Source organism: Petromyzon marinus, chromosome 11 (genome assembly GCF_048934315.1).
Source record: "Petromyzon marinus isolate PM22_M1 ecotype Great Lakes invasive population chromosome 11, UKy_Petmar_22M1.pri1.0, whole genome shotgun sequence".
In the NCBI taxonomy this organism is placed as follows: Eukaryota; Metazoa; Chordata; class Hyperoartia; order Petromyzontiformes; family Petromyzontidae; genus Petromyzon; species Petromyzon marinus.
The window spans coordinates 1,044,972-1,063,824 of NC_133677.1; the positions used below are offsets into that span (position 1 = coordinate 1,044,972).

At 52.6% G+C, this 18,853-nt stretch overlaps 2 protein-coding genes across 2 annotated transcripts; one reads left to right on the forward strand and one right to left on the reverse strand.

Annotated features, from left to right (window-relative positions):
• Positions 1-1,869: 1,869 nt before the first annotated feature.
• OAT (ornithine aminotransferase) lies at positions 1,870-12,848 on the forward strand. Its single transcript, XM_032952474.2, has 10 exons — positions 1,870-2,222; positions 8,210-8,428; positions 8,787-9,011; positions 9,550-9,645; positions 10,081-10,208; positions 10,530-10,652; positions 10,952-11,080; positions 11,235-11,348; positions 11,751-11,895; positions 12,329-12,848. The coding sequence occupies exons 2-10, from the start codon at positions 8,227-8,229 to the stop codon at positions 12,487-12,489; spliced, it is 1,323 nt and encodes a 440-aa protein (XP_032808365.1). The 5' UTR covers positions 1,870-2,222; positions 8,210-8,226; the 3' UTR covers positions 12,490-12,848.
• On the reverse strand, positions 12,574-18,364 carry PBDC1 (polysaccharide biosynthesis domain containing 1). The gene is made up of 6 exons (XM_032952477.2): positions 18,258-18,364; positions 18,061-18,126; positions 15,251-15,310; positions 14,343-14,483; positions 13,696-13,807; positions 12,574-13,211 (listed from the first exon to the last, which is right to left on the reverse strand). The coding sequence occupies exons 1-6, from the start codon at positions 18,288-18,290 to the stop codon at positions 13,033-13,035; spliced, it is 591 nt and encodes a 196-aa protein (XP_032808368.1). The 5' UTR covers positions 18,291-18,364; the 3' UTR covers positions 12,574-13,032.
• Positions 18,365-18,853: the final 489 nt, after the last annotated feature.

Here is an 18,853-nt window from a genome sequence, read left to right on the forward strand (position 1 = left end):
TTTAAAGCTTTCGTGACTGCAAGGATTCATCTTCTTTGGTTCTTTCGGTAAAGTCACGTAGAATGAGAATAAAATAATACATTGATAAAATAAAATAACAATAAAATTCTCACGACGTTTTGGCCACAACACAAGCGGCCTTCATCAAGTGAAGGGACGAGACTGGAGGACTGGAGGACAGCGCTGGAGCGCTCCAGCGCTGTCCTTCAGTCTCGTCCCTTCACCTGATGAAGGCCGCTTGTGTTGTGGCCGAAACGTCGTGAGAATTTTATTGTGTTATTTTATTTTATCAATTTATTATTTTATTCTCATTCTACGTGACTTTACCGAAAGAACCAAAGAAGAGATTTTGTTTTTTTAGAATATTCGCAGCTGGCCAGGAGGTGGCAGTGTCTCTCCACTTCAAGTTCTTCCGTCTTCCACAAGCTGCCGAAGCCGCCTTAATACAAACAAGAAGAGCAAACATGTCTCAGTCATGTCTCCGTCTCTCCGCGTAAAAAATATAAAAGTATTTCTGACACAACCCATCCGCCTTCTGGGAGTGCACAATTTATCTCAGCAGCATCGACTAAGTACAAGAAAAATTGTTCTCAAAAGCTCGGCTCGCTTCATTCAATGCTGGTGAACTGCCAGATTATTATATTCAAGGACTCTCCTCTCCTCAACACATGGGGTCCTAGTTCGACATAAAATTATACAATCCACAAAACGAATAAATCATTAGCGTCGTAAAAATATATAACAAAATATATAATCAGATAATTCACCTTTATCTTCTCCCTCCATAATACAAAAAAATGTTTACACATCGCATCGGCCACAGCCTTCTGGGAGAAAAAACTCTGGACTGGTTTGGACATTCAATCAGTGTCTCATCAGCACCATCAGTGTCTCATCAACACAATCAGTGTCTCATCATTAGTTAGGCTTGCGTGAACCGACGGTGGAGAACTGTCAAATGTTTATAAGCAAGGACCCTCTGTTAGATCTGTGTCCTAGTTCAATGAAAATCTCTATAATACACAACTCAAAATATAAATTCACAAAAAAACTCAACACATTTGTCAATAACACTCTGGCCTCAAAAGGAAATAAAATCAATAATATCCGACGTTTCGGGCAATGGCCCTTCTTTATAGCACATATATGCTTTATATAAGGGATGGGAGAGACGGGAGAGAGAGCAACACGGCGGCAGACGGCATCCCAGCACCAACAGGGGCAGCCGGGGCAAACGGGTTAGCACCAACGAGCCCCAGCGGGGGCATCCTTGGGGGATTTGCTTTAGTCGGCAGGGGACAACAGCACAGTCCAATGAAGTCATAACAACAGAGAACTAGTCGAGCAGCATTCAGCACTGATCAACACAAGCTCAAGGGAGTAATGTACTGTAACAGTGTAATCATGATGCGGCAAATTCAGCCACACGAGTAACACTGCTGCAAAAAAGCCGGTGCAAAATTTAATTTAGTCGCAGAAATACGATGAGACACCATCTCAATAACGTCATCATTACACCCAGAACGACATCGTCATCGCTCCCATCATCACCCCCAACATCACACGAATCATTCACTTCCAACATCGTCAATTATCATATACGTCGCAGTCATTACGGTTATCATCCTTACTCCCATCAGTCATCATCAATCGTGACCACCACCACCCCCTTCATCAGTCCCATCATCATCATCAAGTGATCATCACCACCCCCATCGTCTTCTTGGTCACTCCATCAGCTGGGGACCACGTGGAGTCGCGGCCTCGTCAGCTGATCGCCGGGGCGTGTCATGACGTCACCAAACCGATGCATCCCATTGGCGGAACTCCGGAAACGTCCCCCAATGCACGTGACGCGCTCGGCCAATTGGAGGACCAGTGACGTCAACTGTCAAACCCTCTCCCACGTGTCCGGTCGAGCCCCCAAGACCCTCCTGTATCGGGCTGCCAGGTCCCCTTTCGCCCCCCTCAGCCAACGACCTCACACCCTGAGCTTCACTCCCCCGAGACCGGGAGCCCGAAACTCAACGAGCCCGAGACCAGAACGCAAGGACCAGGACTCTCCCCTCCCCCCCATTCAAAAGTCCTCATTTTGACTCCACGTCGCCGGTATCCAAAGCCAAGGTCCCCCGTATCCTTGGGCCGCAGCCAAGAACCGATACCTGGAGCCTCGTTCAACGCAACTCTCCCCTTCGGTTGTCGTCGGCTCGTCCGCGTTACTGGTGAGAGGCACGGGCTGAGGTCGGGTGAGACACGCGTAGGGGTGAGACGTGGTGAGATTAAAGGTGTTACACAGAGGTGAGTCACAGGGGAGGGGGGTGGAGACTTGGGCGGTGGTGGCTCTATGCACTTGGCCTGGAATCCAGCACTGTGGAGGCTCCAGCGAGGGTTGTTGTTGCTGCTGCTGTTATTGCTGTTGCTGCTGTTGTTGCTGTGGTTGTTGTTGCTGCTGTTGCTGTTGTTGTTGCTGTTGTTGCTGCTGCTGTTGTTGTTGATGCTGCTACTGCCTCCCAACGCGGTGTGCTGTGGTTACTCGGTGATTGTGAGAAAATGCACACGAAGTACGGTGTCGCTGTGTAGGCAACTAACACACACGACTACACTGTACTTATAACACAACAATTATGAGAGGGGGGGGGGTGACATTGGCTCAGAGTGAGAGAGGTGACGCGGAGGCTTTCGTGAACGAACGGGCGCCTTCTCTTCACGTGGCGCACCTTGCTGATTGGCTGTGTCGGCTCTCGGCGGGTTTAACGCCACAACATTTACGCAATCTGAGCCGAGGAGACGCCGCTCCGGAGCGAGACGCCGGTTCGGAGCGAGACGCCGGTCCGGAGCGAGACGCCGAGTTCCCCGACCGGATAAGTTTCTGCCCCCCTCCCCCCGCCATAGCACGGACCCCGCGTGCACCCCCGGGGGGCCTGGGGGGGGACTCCCCAGACGGACCCCGGTGACTCGGGGGCGGTGGCGGGAGACGACGCCCCCTCGCACGCTTGGCGACGTTCACGGTGGTGTTGGTGGTGGGGAGGTCGTGAAGTTTGGACCTGGGGCAGGTTCCCTGTCGCCCCGGACAGAAATAGCCACCAATGGGGCCCAGGGGCAGAGGCACGGCCCCCGGGGGGGGGGGGGAGGGGCACCGCTCGAATCCTCGCCACACCCCCCCGTGACCAGGGCTGCTGTCCGCGTGTGGGCTGTCAGTGTGTGGGCTGTCAGTGTGTGGGCTGTCAGTGTGGGCTGTCAGTGTGGGCTGTCAGTGTGTGGGCTGTCAGTGTGTGGGCTGTCCGTGTGGGCTGTCAGTGTGTGGGCTGTCAGTGTGTGGGCTGTCAGTGTGTGGGCTGTCAGTGTGTGGGCTGTCAGTGTGGGCTGTCAGTGTGTGGGCTGTCAGTGTGTGGGCTGTCAGTGTGTGGGCTGTCAGTGTGTGGGCTGTCAGTGTGTGGGCTGTCAGTGTGTGGGCTGTCCGTGTGTGGGCTGTCCGTGTGTGGGCTGTCAGTGTGTGGGCTGTCCGTGTGTGGGCTGTCCGTGTGTGGGCTGTCAGTGTGTGGGCTGTCAGTGTGTGGGCTGTCAGTGTGTGGGCTGTCAGTGTGTGGGCTGTACGTGTGGGCTGTCCGTGTGTGGGCTGTCAGTGTGTGGGCTGTCCGCGTGTGGGGTGTCAGTGTGTGGGCTGTACGTGTGTGGGCTGTCCGCGTGTGGGCTGTCAGTGTGTGGGCTGTCCGTGTGTGGGCTGTCAGTGTGTGGGGTGTCCGTGTGTGGGCTGTCCGTGTGTGGGCTGTCAGTGTGTGGGCTGTCAGTGTGTGGGCTGTCCGTGTGTGGGTTGTCAGTGTGTGGGCTGTCAGTGTGTGGGGTGTCCGTGTGTGGGCTGTCCGTGTGTGGGCTGTCAGTGTGTGGGCTGTCAGTGTGTGGGCTGTCCGTGTGTGGGCTGTCAGTGTGTGGGCTGTCCGTGTGTGGGCTGTCACTGTGTGGGCTGTACGTGTGTGGGCTGTCAGTGTGTGGGCTGTCAGTGTGTGGGCTGTCAGTGTGTGGGCTGTCAGTGTGTAGGCTGTCAGTGTGTAGGCTGTCACTGTGTGGGCTGTACGTGTGTGGGCTGTCCGCGTGTGGGCTGTCAGTGTGTGGGCTGTCAGTGTGTGGGCTGTCAGTGTGTGGGCTGTCAGTGTGTGGGCTGTCAGTGTGTGAGCTGTCAGTGTGTGAGCTGTCAGTGTGTGGGCTGTCAGTGTGGGCTGTCCGCGTGTGGGCTGTCAGTGTGTGGGCTGTACGTGTGGGCTGTCAGTGTGTGGGCTGGCCGCGTGTGGTCTGGCCGGGTGTGGGCTGTCCGTGTGTGGGCTGTCAGCGTGTGGGCTGTCCGTGTGTGGGCTGTCGATATTTGAAGAGGAGTTTGGGGGGCGGTGGTGTTGGCTGTGAGCGGCCAACACCACCAGTGACGATTGTCTGAACCGGTCCTGAGCCTCCCCTAGGTCGACTCGGCGTCAAATGAGTACCTGGTGCGGTGTGTCGTAACACATCGTCACTGGGAAGACAAAGACGGCCGTGCGTGGTGCTGGCTACCCAGACCCTCCCTCGTGTACCCTTCTGGCCTAGGTGCTCGCTAACACCCCACAGCAGCCTGTGAAGGCTCTAGAGGTGTTCCTGTGTCGTGGTGTTCATCAAAACCACCCCAATTTAATTAACTTCTACAACACGGCACGCCGGCGACCGGGCGACGTTTCGCGTTTCTGTGAGAGGGGGAAACTTCCACGCTTTCAAGAACAGAATCTAGCAAACGCAAATTTGCAGGCGGTGCTATTTTATTTTGTCCTCGTGTCGTACGATCCAGAGCGCGGCACCGTGGGGTAGAATCGCTGCGGCACGGGCTGCGTGTGCCCGGGGTGAGACTGCCGCCACCGGCCACCCCTAGGTCGACTCGGCCTCAAACGAGTAGCTGGTGCGGTGTGTAGTAAACATCGCCACTGGGGAGACAAAGGCGGCCGGGCGTGGTGCTGTCCACACGCCCCCCCCCTGCTCGTGTGCCGTGCGGGGGGGGGTCACTGACAGCACTTGACCCCAGCAGCGTGTGGACACGACACGGGGGGGGGGGGTCACTGACAGCACTTGACCCCAGCAGCGTGTGGACACGACACGGTGGGGGGTCACTGACAGCACGTGACCCCAGCAGCGTGTGGACACGACACGGGGGGGGGTCACTGACAGCACGTGACCCCAGCAGCGTGTGGACACGACACGGGGGGGGGTCACTGACAGCACGTGACCCCAGCAGCGTGTGGACACGACACGGGGGGGGGGGTCACTGACAGCACGTGACCCCAGCAGCGTGTGGACACGGGGGGGGGTCACTGACAGCACGTGACCCCAGCAGCGTGTGGACACGACACGGGGGGGGGTCACTGACAGCACGTGACCCCAGCAGCGTGTGGACACGGGGGGGGGGGGGGGGTCACTGACAGCACGTGACCCCAGCAGCGTGTGGACACGACACGGGGGGGGGGGGTCACTGACAGCACGTGACCCCAGCAGCGGGGGGGGGGTCTTTGTGCTTCTCTGGGTGTCCGTGTGTCACGGTGGCTACACAGTGCGGGAGAGCTTTGTCAGGGTGTGTTTGTGTCGGGGTGTTTAGGTTTGCGTGTCTCTGTGCGTGTCAGCGTGTCTGTGTGCGTGTCAGGGTGTCTCTCTGTGTCTCTGTGCGTGTCAGTGTTTTTCGGGGTGTTTAGGTTTGCATGTCTCTGTATCTGTGCGTGTCAGTGTCTCTGTGCGTGTCAGTGTTTGTGTGTGCGTGTCAGTGTCTCTGTGCGTGTCAGTGTGTCTCTGTGCGTGTCAGTGTGTCTCTGCGTATCCAGGGTGTCTCTGTGCGTGTCCAGGGTGTCTCTGTGCGTGTCCAGGGTGTTTGTGTGCGTGTCAGTGTCTGTGCGTGTCAGTGTCTGTGCGTGTCAGTGTGTCTCTGTGCGTGTCAGTGTGTCTCTGTGCGTGTCCAGTGTGTCTCTGTGCGTGTCAGTGTGTCTCTGTGCGTGTCAGTGTGTCTCTGTGCGTGTCAGTGTGTCTCTGTGCGTGTCAGTGTGTCTCTGTGCGTGTCAGTGTGTCTCTGTGCGTGTCTGTCTCTGTGCGTGTCAGTGTCTCTGTGCGTGTCAGTGTCTCTGTGCGTGTCAGTGTGTCTCTGTGCGTGTCAGTGTGTCTCTGTGCGTGTCAGTGTGTCTCTGTGCGTGTCAGTGTGTCTCTGTGCGTGTCCAGTGTGTCTCTGTGCGTGTCAGTGTGTCTCTGTGCGTGTCAGTGTGTCTCTGTGCGTGTCAGTGTGTCTCTGTGCGTGTCAGGGTGTCTCTGTGCGTGTCAGGGTGTCTCTGTGCGTGTCAGGGTGTCTCTGTGCGTGTCAGTGTGTCTCTGTGCGTGTCAGTGTCTCTGTGCGTGTCAGTGTCTCTGTGCGTGTCAGTGTGTCTCTGTGTGTGTCTCTGTGCGTGTCTGTCTCTGTGCGTGTCAGGGTGTCTGTGTGCGTGTCTGTCTCTGTATCTGTGCGTGAATCTGTGTGTACTCGCGTTTTGCCCGTCCAAGGACGGGTGTATTGCAGTAAATCTGAAACTTGCAAGCGACAAGCAGACCGCGACGTGGTATTGCATTAATGCGTGTGAGGTTTGTAAGGGCGCGGTGACACAGACCTATTTCATCTTAAGGTTATAATCCCTTACTCTTTGTTTCTTTCGGTAAAGTCAGGTAGGAGAAAAAAAAATACGACGTTTCGATTGCAATACAAGCAACCGTCATCAGGTGTGAATGCAATCTCGGAGAGAGACACATACACAGAGATAGAGACACATATACAGAGAGATACATACAGAGAGACAAACACAGACACGGAGAGAGACATACACAGAGAGAGACACAGAGAGACACACAGAGACACATACAGAGAGACAAACACAGACACGGAGACACATACACCGAGACAGAGAGAGACGCATACACAGAGACACACACAGAGAGACAGACACATACACAGAGAGAGAGACAGACACATACACAGAGAGAGAGACAGACACATACACAGAGACACACAGAGAGACAAACACAGACACGGAGAGAGACATACACAGAGAGAGACATACAGAGACACATACAGAGAGAGACATACAGAGACACAGAAAGAGAGCGACACATACACAGAGAGACACACAGAGAGAGACAAACACGGAGAGACAAACACAGACACGGAGAGAGACAAACACAGACACGGAGAGAGACACTTATACAGAGACACATAAACAGAGACATACACAGAGACACATACACAGAGAGACACACACAGACACGGAGACATACACAGAGGGAGAGACACATACACAGAGAGACACAGAGAGAGACGCACACAGAGACATACACAGAGAGACACACACGGACACGGAGACATACACAGAGACACATACACAGAGAGACACACACGGAGACACATACACAAGAGAGACAGAGAGACACACACAGAGAGGAGAGACATATACACAGAGAGAGACACATACACAGAGAGACACATACACAGAGAGACACACACATAGAGGAGAGGCATATACACAGACACACACAGAGAGAGACACACACGGACACGGAGACACATACACAGAGAGACACACATAGAGGAGAGACATATACACAGAGAGACACACGTGTGTCTCTCCTCTATGCATTCACACCTGATGACGGCTGCTTGTGTTGCAATCGAAACGTCGTATTCTATTATTTACCTTATTTTCTTTCTACGTGACTTTACCGAACGAACCACAGAGTAATTCCTGCAATCACGAAAGTTTCAAATCTAAAGTCATAATCCCTTGTCCATCACGACGTCCTTTTTACTTCGATGTCTCAACAGCGTTACGGAGATCACGTGACGCGAGGGTTCTGCCTTTGTAGTGAGAGTTGTAAGTTGACGCCGAGGGGGGAGGAGGCGCCTCGCCCCCCCATGTGGAGTGACGTCACCCGCTAATTATGAATGGTGGGGGGTGTCCATTTGGAGTACGTCACCTGCTCATGAATATTAATGAGGGGGGCTGGTTGATGTAGAGTGACGTCACGAGCGTTAAGGACAGACATTCCTGGGTGATTTTATTAGGTATTTCTGCGTGTCAGGGTGTGTATCAGGGTGTTTATGTGCGCGTGTCTGTGCGTGTGTCAGGGTGTGCGCGAGTCATGATGATGTTTATGTGCACGTGTCTCTCTGCGTGTCTCTCTGTGCGTGTGTCAGGGTGTGCGCCAGTCGTGATGCTGTCCAGGATGCGCCGCGCTGGCACCGTGGCGATTCGCTCCGTAAGCTCAACGGCGACCGTGGGGGGCTCAGCCCCCCGACAGCGAGCACGGGACGGGGCCCCCCACCACCTCTCGCCCACCCAGGTGATCTCCCGGGAGGAGCAGTATGGCGCCCACAACTACCACCCCCTCCCCGTGGCGCTCACCAAGGGAAAGGGTGAGTTGTGGCGGTGAGGCGTGTGGTACAGGACAGTGGTGTGGTGAGTGTGGTTTTGTGAGGGGTGTGCAGTGGGGTTGTGTTGTAGTTTAGGGTAGGGCGATGTGGTGGTGTGGCGTAGGGTAGTGTGGTCTAGAGAAGGGGTGGTCTGGTTAGCGAGAGGTGTCATGTGAACTGGTGTGGTCGGATATGGAACGATGCTTCATTTGTTAATTCTGGATTTCTGGATCTGTCATGCCCACGTGATGCATGTGTTAAAGTGTTGCCCCCTCGTCTCCGTATCTCTACGTGTTCCAATGTTTCTGTCCCGTCTCTCCCCGCCTGTCCTCAACGTCTCCCTACGCGTCCCCCATCCCAGGCGTGTTTGTGTGGGACGTGGAGGGGAACCGCTACTTTGACTTCCTGAGCGCGTACAGCGCCGTCAACCAGGGCCACTGCCACCCGCGCATCGTGGCGGCGCTCACGGAGCAGGCCCAGCGCCTCACGCTCACCTCCCGTGCCTTCTACAACGACGTGCTCGGGGAGTACGCGCAGCTCATCACCTCGCTCTTCGGATACAACAAAGTGCTGCCCATGAACACTGGTCAGTGCCATCCCCTCCGGTGTTGCCCATGAACAGCTGTCAGAGCTGTCCCCTCCTGTGCTGCCCCTCGGTGCTGTCCATTAACACCGGTCAGTGCTGCCTCAGTGCTGCCCTCGGCACCATTTAACTGAAGTGGTTGGATGGTGGAGAGGTCAGCTGGCACCGCTGGAAATGATTCCAGGTTTCAGCCGCATGCGGTCAAATAGAGTTCTTAGGTTTTCAAGTTTATTTTGTTTATCCAGGTGAGAACTTGAGTCCATGATCGTCTCATCTGCAATCGTGACCTGTGGTATTAATCTGATAGTAGGGGGTGATTGCTATACAGTATATCCCCATTGAGCAATATGCGGTGTCATTTTTTAAACACATTTGGACCATGATGCCGGCATTCAATGGCCGACTCTTTTAGGATTACATCAGGGATCTTTAATGTCCACTATGTTGCAGATGGCATGGTACAGTATTAAACAGGGAGGTCGCTGAATTTGGTGTGTAGGCGGTAAGGTGACGGCGTGCTCTGTTCTCCCCGTGTGTGTAGGCGTGGAGGCCGGTGAGACCGCGTGTAAGCTCGCGCGTAAGTGGGCATACACGGTGAAGGGCGTGCGTCAGTACGAGGCCAAGATTATCTTTGCCGGTCAGTGCCTGTGTGTGCATGCGTGTGGAGTGGTGGCACATTTTAGCACACTGCACTATGAACTCTGTGACCCGAGTTAGATTCTTGCTCACGGCCAACGGGTCCTGGGCCTCACCTAGGTCGACTCAGCCTCAAATGAATACTTGGTGTAAAACGACAGCACTGGGGAGACAAAAGCGGCCGGCCATGGTTCTGGCCACCTAATCCTTCGTGTGCCTTGCTGGGCTTCATAGGTATCAATACAGCCATTCGTCCTCAGTCTGTTAAAGCTATCTGGGGGATTTTGGTGCGCTACATTTGGAATCTGGTGACCCGAGTTCCCAGCCATGGCCAACATCGGTCTCCCCCCATGTTTCCCGGTGTCCTTGTGTCTCCCTGTGTTCACCCCCTTGTCCCAAATTCTATGTCCTCATGTCTCCGTCTGTCATTACGCAGAGGGCAACTTCTGGGGTCGCACCCTGGCGGCCATCTCAAGCTCCATGGACCCCTCGAGCTACGAGGGGTTCGGCCCCTTCATGCCGGGGTTCCAACTCGTCCCCTACAACGACATCAAAGCCCTCGAGGTCAGTAATCAGAGCGCTCCCTAATGAAGGACTTCCTGATTTTAAGGAGTCAATTTGCGACCGTGTATTGTGCCTGTGTTACATTAGTGGTGACTTTTTATAGCCAAGTGGCCAGTAACGGAGAGCACTGTCGACTATGTAATTGATGACACATCTTTCACATTGGGCAAAGGTTGGCAACGTTGAGAGTTTGGTAAAGGAGACGACGGGAGGGTGGTGGACATGCTGCATGTGTACACGTGTACCCATGCGTGCATTACATAGTGCACCCTACAGTTGTATGCAAGCGGTGTACCACCCTGTGTGTTGTGCCCCCACCAGGTTGCGCTCCAGGACCCCACGGTGGCAGCGTTCATGGTGGAGCCGATCCAGGGGGAGGCGGGAGTCATTGTCCCCCAGGAGGGATACTTGCGGCGTGTGCGGCAGCTCTGCACGCAGTACAACGTGAGCAGCACACCCAACGGTGGTTTGGTGGTTGTGGTGGTGTGGCAATGGTGTGTGGTTGTGTGATGGTGGTGTGGCAATGGCGTGTGGTTGTGGTATGGTGTGCTGGTAGTATGGTGTGCTGGTAGTATGGTGTGCTGGTAATGGTATGTGATAGCTACGAAGCGTGCAGTGGCTTTGCAAGCCTCACCAGCACACACCGCCCAGTGGTGTAATGTGTCGGTGTGGAGATGTGTGCTGTGGTTATCGTTGCGATTGCTGTGGTTATCGTGGTGGTGTTGTAATGTTGGTGGTTGCAGGTTCTGTTCATTGCGGACGAGGTGCAGACTGGGCTGGCGCGCACCGGTCACCGCTTGGCGTGCGACTACGAGGCAGTGCGGCCGGACCTGGTGTTGCTTGGCAAGGCCCTCTCCGGGGGCCTTTATCCGGTGAGCACCGGCAACTGCAGTGCAGCAATGGTGCGGTTCGTGATGGTGTGAGATTGCGGTCCAGTCTCACGCTATGGCTATGGTGTGGTTCCCAGGCATTCACCGTGCTGTGGGACCTTGTATGATGGTGCTGTGATGGTGCGGTGTGACCCAGGTATCGGCCGTGCTGTGCGATGACGAGGTGATGCTCACAATCCGCCCCGGAGAGCACGGATCCACGTATGGGGGGAACCCCCTCGCGTGCCGCGTCGCCATGGCAGCACTTGAGGTACCTGCGGAGGAGGGGGCACCTAACAACCAGGGTTGCTTAGCAACCGGGGTCACTCGATACCTGGCAACACCCTTTGCCTGTCATGCTGGCGACCATGTATGTGTGTAAATGTGTGTGGGGAGCGGTAGGGTAGTGGTTAGCGCACTGCACTGTTAATTTGTATAATTTCGGCTCATGGTCGACAACAGTGACAACTGGTCCTGGCCCTCCCCGAGGTCGACTCAGCCTCAATGAGTACCTGGTGTGATGCCAAACACCGCCACTAGGGAGACAAAGGCAGTCGGGCATGGTGCTGGCCTGCCACCCCCTCGTGCGCCATGTCTGTCTTCAAAGGTGATTGCGAACAGCACTTGCCCCAAAAGTTTGTCAATGCTATATGGGGGAAATTTGTCTTTGTAGGTACTGGAGGAGGAGGGCCTGGCAGAGAACGCCCGTATTATGGGCGAGCTTCTCCGCTCAGAGCTGCGGAAGCTGCCAAGCTCGGTGGTGAGCAACGTGCGGGGGAAGGGCCTCCTCAACGCCATCGTCATCCACCCAACAGAAGGTCAGCTCACTCCCCACACACCACGTGTACAACCACACTGGGGGGGACCACGATGACACACCTTGTCCCCCAAGTTCTCCATTTGCACCTCTACAACCCACATGGTCTCCAATTATACTGCGGTCCCCACATCTGCTCCCCATTTTCCGTGTCTCTATTTTTCCTCGTCTTCCATAAGCACTTCGTCTCCACTCGTATCCCAGTCTCTACTTGCACCCTTGTGCATCCCACCATGTGCTCTTCACGTGGACCCATAGTTTCCCCCATCATATGCGGTCCCTTGGCTTTTTGAATATCCTGTTCTTTTCCCTTCCCTGTAACATTCCCAAAAATGTTTGCCTGTTCTCAAATTGACCTGTACCTGTATCCCTTATTCCTGAGTCCATGTACCCCCAACCCCTTCAAATAATACCTTCTGTTCCCCCCCATGCAGATTACGATGCGTGGCAGCTGTGCCTGCGTATGCGCGACCGGGGTCTGCTGGCCAAGCCGACGCACGGAGACATCATCCGGTTTGCACCACCGCTCATCATCACTCACGACCAGATGGAGGAGTGCATAGATATCATTCGCAGCGCCGTGCTCTCGCTGTGAGCATTGCTCGCTCGCATTCTCATCACAACGCTCCCCCCCCCTTGTCTCGCGTAGTTTTGGTCGAAATGGCATAACGTTGTCGTCTTTACAAACTTGCGGTTTATTTAGTTCTCAAGTGTGGGCGCTGACGCGCGAGGGCATTCACTTGGCACTTAGTGGAGGGCAGTGCGGAGAGGGCAGCACTTCCATCAAACACATGGGCCCCCCACCAGCCTGAAGAATAAGGTGGGGGCAGGAGCTGCCCTATGAGGGGGGCCCGGTCTCCCTGGGTGGTGGGGATGAACCCCAGTATTAATGGCGTTTACGCACCTGTGTATATGTGTGTAAGTGCGAGTCAATAAACACTCCGCTGCTTGCGCCCTCCTTGTCTGTGTCACCTTTCTCACTGTGTCAGCCACACTGTAAATGCTCGGTAGTGATAGACAACACCCAGGTTCCACCACAGCAAGCACCAAGTCCAAATCTCCTTTGACCCCGGTAGAACCCCTGCCACTTGGGAGTGGGTACCACATTACCCCCAGCAGAAGCTGATTGATGAAGGGGTCAGAGGTCCTGCTTGCATGAGTCTGTGGCTGCTGTTGAGGGATCTGTTCCAGTGGCTCCAGCTTTGGTGTTGAACACAGCCCCTCCCTCACCAGCACTCCCTGGTCTTTCCCAGTGCTTGGAGTTAAGTCCTTCACGGTTCCGTGCAATCTCCACAGCCAGGAACTGGATCCTGGTGGCTGCAGGCACAGGGGGGTTGGGTTAGTACTTGTGTGTACTGCATTCTGAGTATGCAGTGTGTATGAACATATAGCTTGTGCATAGTGTATAGCATGTGTGTCGGTGTGAATGTAGTGTGTAGCACATGCCTGAGTATTTTGGTGAATGTGTAGGTGTGGCTAGGCGAGTATATCATCCGTAATCGAGCGCGCGTGTGGGCAGTGGTTGGCGCACTGCACTATGAACGCAGCAAACCTTAAATCAATTCCCGCTAACAGCCAACATCTGACAAATATCTGATCAGGTCCAGGGCCGCCTCTAGATCGACTAAACCAAACAGTGGAATCTGGTGCCGTGTAAACATCAGCAGTGTTGGCCTTAACAGCCGCTTGCAAACAGCACTTCCACCAATCGTCTGTCAAGCAGCTCCACAGTGGATCCTGTCTTGTTGTCTGCATGCAGCTGTGGTGTTACTTCTTGTGCTCGTCAGCAAGCCGCCCATACCTAGGATGGTGTTGCTCTCCGAGTACGGCTCGGCACTCTGCAGCCTCAGCAGCGTTCCGAAGTTAAAGTCGTCGACTCTGCCCTCAAACTCTAGGCAGAAGGAGCGCCACTTCTGCAGGCGAAGGGGAGGGAGGGAACACTGTAGAAGTACAATACACAACGCGGGTCTACAAGGCCACAATGCACGCGCATCTCACGCCACACTGCGCAGAAGCTGTACGCACGTGTTCACTTTCTGGTGAGAGAGCCAGTCGGCCGTAGCCAAGTCAAAATAACTTGAGCCGTGACTTGAACAGGGGAAATGGACCAATGGGTCTGTGTGAGTCGATACAATAATAAACATTATTTACACCTTGCCATGCAACTGCATCATAGTAGAGCGCTGTTTAGAATCCGTGGGCTTATTTGTTTGAGAGAGAAAAGGAGGCAGTCGATCATAGGCAGAAGGAAAAAAGGTAGGCTTTGAATCTGGGCTTGAACTGGGTCAAGGAGCAGACAGGACGGGCAGCTGCTGGAATGGAGATCTATAAGTGAGTTGCAGACCAAATGAGGGCAGCATATGAGAATGAACGACCTCCACGTTAACCTATGACCCCCCCCCCCCCCCCCCCCAAACTTGATGCTCCTGTGACCCCAAAGTCCCCCACCTCCTTGGCTTCAGGAGACTTGAGATGCTCGGGGCTGAGAGATTGCAGCGGGAGCGCTGGGAATGTGGCGCGGAACGCCGAGTAGATCTCATCGTCAATTGGCGACAGATGCAAGAAGCGGGGATCGACGGAGCACAGCAGCTGTGGCGAGGGAGGGGGGCACAGTCACCAACAGCATCCACGCGAGACACCAACAGTGACCAACAGATCCTCACAGGATATCCAGAGACCCCGATAAGGTCTGCACGGATCCCTAGAATCTCTGCAGATAGCCAAATGATCGTCACAGATTCCCACTGGGTCCCAAAAGGCACCCCCAATAACTTAAAAATGGTTTTTTCACAGCCTTCAAGAGAAATCGCTGACATCCCATTGCTGAGTACATTATTCGGTAATGTACATTATTCGGTAATGCTGCATTGGCAGTACTGCACAAGCACAAATAACACAAACTCAATACATTCATCAATACCATTGACCTAAAAAGAAATATATAGACAAAAATAATAGGAAACGTGTCAGGCAATAGCCCTCCTTCAGGTGTGTGATGTGTAGGATAATGTGAGAATGAGTAATGTATGTGTCTCGTGTGAGTGGGTGTATGTCTGAATGATGGTGTGTGAGTGGGTGTATATGTGTAGCGTGAGTGTGGTGTTTGCGAGTGCTGTGCATGTGTAGTGTGAGTGGAGGGGTGTGAGGGTGGTGTGTGAGTGGGGGAGAGTATATGCGAGTGATGGTCACCCACCTCCTCGTGTGCCGTGTCGGCCTTCATACGTGCTCGCTAACAGCACTTGTCCCAACAGTCTTCATGTGTGCACGTGTAAGTAGTGTCAGTGGGGGTGGGTGTTGTGCATGTGCAGCGTGAGTGATGTGTGTGAGTGGGGGTGTGCATGTGTGTGTAGCCTCACATTGTAATGCACCTCCGCGAACTCGTGCGCCTTCATGGCCCACAGCATCTCAACTTGCTCCTGCGGTTGGGGTCATCAAAATCAATTCCACGGCGACTCAATCGTAGCGATGCCCAGGGAGTTTAGTGCATTGTGGTCCTCTTGCCTTGGGTCTCCATCAAACAAACATCTAAGCAATTGTGATGCCAACTGTGGACCGGCTTCATAGTTCATTTATTTGGTATAGCCCTGTGAGCCATTCGGCTTTTGAATCGGGTGCAACCGCAACAAACAAAAAAACATGAACAAGAAAACATCTTAAAGTGATTATGTGACTGTGCAAACAGAAAATCCAGGAAAAAAACATAAAAAATATTCCTGAAATAGCACCATACACCAACGCTGTGTGCAGAAAATTCCAGTGGGATGCAAGTCAAAATAACAACCACAAGACAACTAAGATTAAGGACATCAGTCTAACTCCATATACAATAAACAAAAACATGGCCAAAACCCCAAAAAAGTTTTCAAAATCACCAAAATAAAAGCCATAAATGCAATGTAACAGTGATCATAGGGACTGTGACCGAATTTTTTACAATAAACTACATAAATAAATTATAACTCCAAAATCTAGAGCCATATTTTTTAGGCCACTGAATAGCAGTGGCAGCTAGGGGTGTACAACTCCTCTAGAGCAGTTTTGAGTGAAGATCTCATAGGTAGTGATTCAAGTTGCAGTTTATTGGCAATAGCATTCCAGACCCTGGGGGCATCAATAGCAAAGGCCCTTCCTCCGGTTTTTGTACAGCAATAGGGAATGTGAAGCTGGTAGATGAGCGAAGACCTGAGGTCAAATTTGTTCTTTGAAACAGAGAGGAGATCCAGCAGATAGTCTGCAGATTTTTTTGTAAGTACATCGTGAATAAATAATATCTGGTGCACAAGCCGTCGAACTTTAAGATATGTTAAGTTTGACCCAATGTAGAGATCACAGTGGTGAGTCCTATATGGGCAGTTCAATGCAAATCTTAAGGCCGAGTGATAGATGGAATCAAGCTTTTTCAGTACAGTACTTGGGGCTGATTTATACACGATGTCACAGTAGTCAAGTAGAGGCAGTATGGTAGCTTTTATCAATTCCAAACGGAACATTGGGGGGAAGCAATGCTTGTGTCGATACAGAAAACCAATTTTTATTTTTGTCTTTTTACCAATATAATCAATGTGATCTTCAAAATTAAGTTTTGAATCCAGGATGACCCCAAGATACTTATAGATCTTAACTTGTTCTATTTGATAATTATTCAAGGAATGTAATTGGGGAAAAATAACTTCCTGCTTTAGTCCCGGTGAGAAGCATAGCACCTTGGTTTTGGAGGTATTCAAGACTAGTTTAAGAGAAACTAGCTGATGTTGTAGTTTGTTGAAATCACCCTGGAGCTTAGCAATCACGTCATCCAGAGAGCGGCCAGCAGTAATCAGTATCGTGTCATCTGCAAAAAGATTTACCCTGGAATGATCCAGGTCAGTGCCCAAGTCATTGACATAAAGAGAGAACAAGAGGGGGCCGAGGATGGAACCCTGTGGAACCCCTTTTGTTATCTTAACACTGTTTGACCTCCAACCATCTGTGAATACAGTTTGGGTGCGAGAAAAGAGGTAATTTTTTAACCATTGTACTGTGTTCTCGGAAAAACCGAGGCAACTTAGTTTACTAAGCAGGGTGTTGTGGTCTACTGTATCAAAAGCTTTGGACAGGTCAAGAAAAAGACAGGCACAGTACTGCTTATTATCAAGGCTATTGTAAATTTGATTCAAAGAGTCTAATGCAGCAGATGTAGTGCTGTATTTTTTCGGAACGCAGATTGTTTTAGATGTAGTAGATTGTTGGTGGACAGGAAACTGCTAATTTGGTAGTTCAATAACTTTTCAAAAATTTTCATCAATGGGGACAAAATTGAGATAGGTCGGTAGTTATTGGGATCATCTTTAGGGCCCCCTTTGTGAAGTGGACGGACATAGGAATGTTTCCATTCTAGAGGAACTGATGCTTCTTTGATGGACAGGTTGAAAATATGGGCTATAGGTTTGTATATTAGGTGACCAACAGTTAGTTGAGCAAAGACGAAGTCTCTTCAAGTACATTAGTCACCAATACTCCAAAAGCAGCCTTTGGCGACCGTATATGGGGCGTTGCTTGGTACGGAAGCAACCATCACAATAATACTAAATGTGCAGTCCAATTGAGGCTCTGCGCCGAGGCTAGGCACATTGTACAAGCTCAGCACCCTCACCCCCCGGCACATTATGCAGGGCCCACTTGCCCAATGCCTGGCGGCTAACCCGAGCCACAAATAACACGCTCGTCAACAACACTGTCGTGGCCTTCAACGTGCGTGTGTAAAAAAAAACCACAACAGGCAACGTTTCGTCCAATGGCCCTGGTTCAAAGCAACACGGGGGGTAAACTTTCTCTATGTAGTAGGGCACGCGCCTTCTGATGCCGCGGTCACGCGCTCGGCAATTCGCACGGGAACAAGGGCCGGTTCGTCCCCTTGTGTAGTGCTGTGCACGCAGTGCCCACGGCGGTGATGGTGATGATGCTGTTTTGGCAGACGTGCACAACCAACAAGACACTCAGCGCATTCGTCAATAGCACGGCGTGGCCTTAAACGGAACTATACAATAGTAGACGGTTCGGGTCACGGCCCTTCTTCATAGCACATGCGTGGATTTTACGTGGCTGTACGTGTTAAGACAGTGTGCGATGAAGATGTGCTGTGAATGGTCACTGCGCGAAACGTCGCCTATGCATGAGGGTAACTCACGTGGTTGCCGTAGGCCTCGGCGGGCAGAGACAGCGCGTCCGCCGCGGACATGGCCATGCCGGGGCCCTGGAAGACACGCGGGGGGTGGTGGGGGACACGGGGACACGGGGACTCGGTTACGTCGTCATCCTCCTGGTCCCCTTGGCGCGGGGGGTCTCGCGGGTCGTGGCGGGGTGAGAGAGAAGGCGACGCGTTACCAGCGAGCCGAGCCCGAAGTCCGTGTCCGCCATGCCGCCTCGTGACGTGCGAGCGCGCGCCGTATGACGTCAGGGTCACGTGGATAAAATTGACGCGGATGACGTCATCGCTCGTACAGCGGCGACCGCCGTTAAAAGTGACGCAATTGTCCGATACCCCTTTAAACAGATGATAATAATAAAAATATTTAGACTTACAACTTTCGTGACTGCAGGAATTCATATTATTTGGTTCTTTCGGTAAATAAAATAAAAACTACGACGTTTCGATCACAACACAAGCGATCGTCTTCAGGAGGACAAAAAAACTTTTATTTTATCTGTTATGATTTTCTATCTACGTGACTGAATATGATGAGGCGACGTTTCGGGAAATAGCCCTTCAGCTCAACGTTATGATGGGCCGTTTCTCGAAACGTCGCCTATATATATTTTTATAAGACGACACACAATGACATTAGTGAGTTTTTTGTTCCTGTATTTGTTCATCACCGCCAATGCAGCACCGGATAAAAATATTAATTGGTGACGTAATTCTATCTGAAGAAGCGACAAAGCAAGTTCGCTGATGACGTCATCGCCCATTTAATTCACGG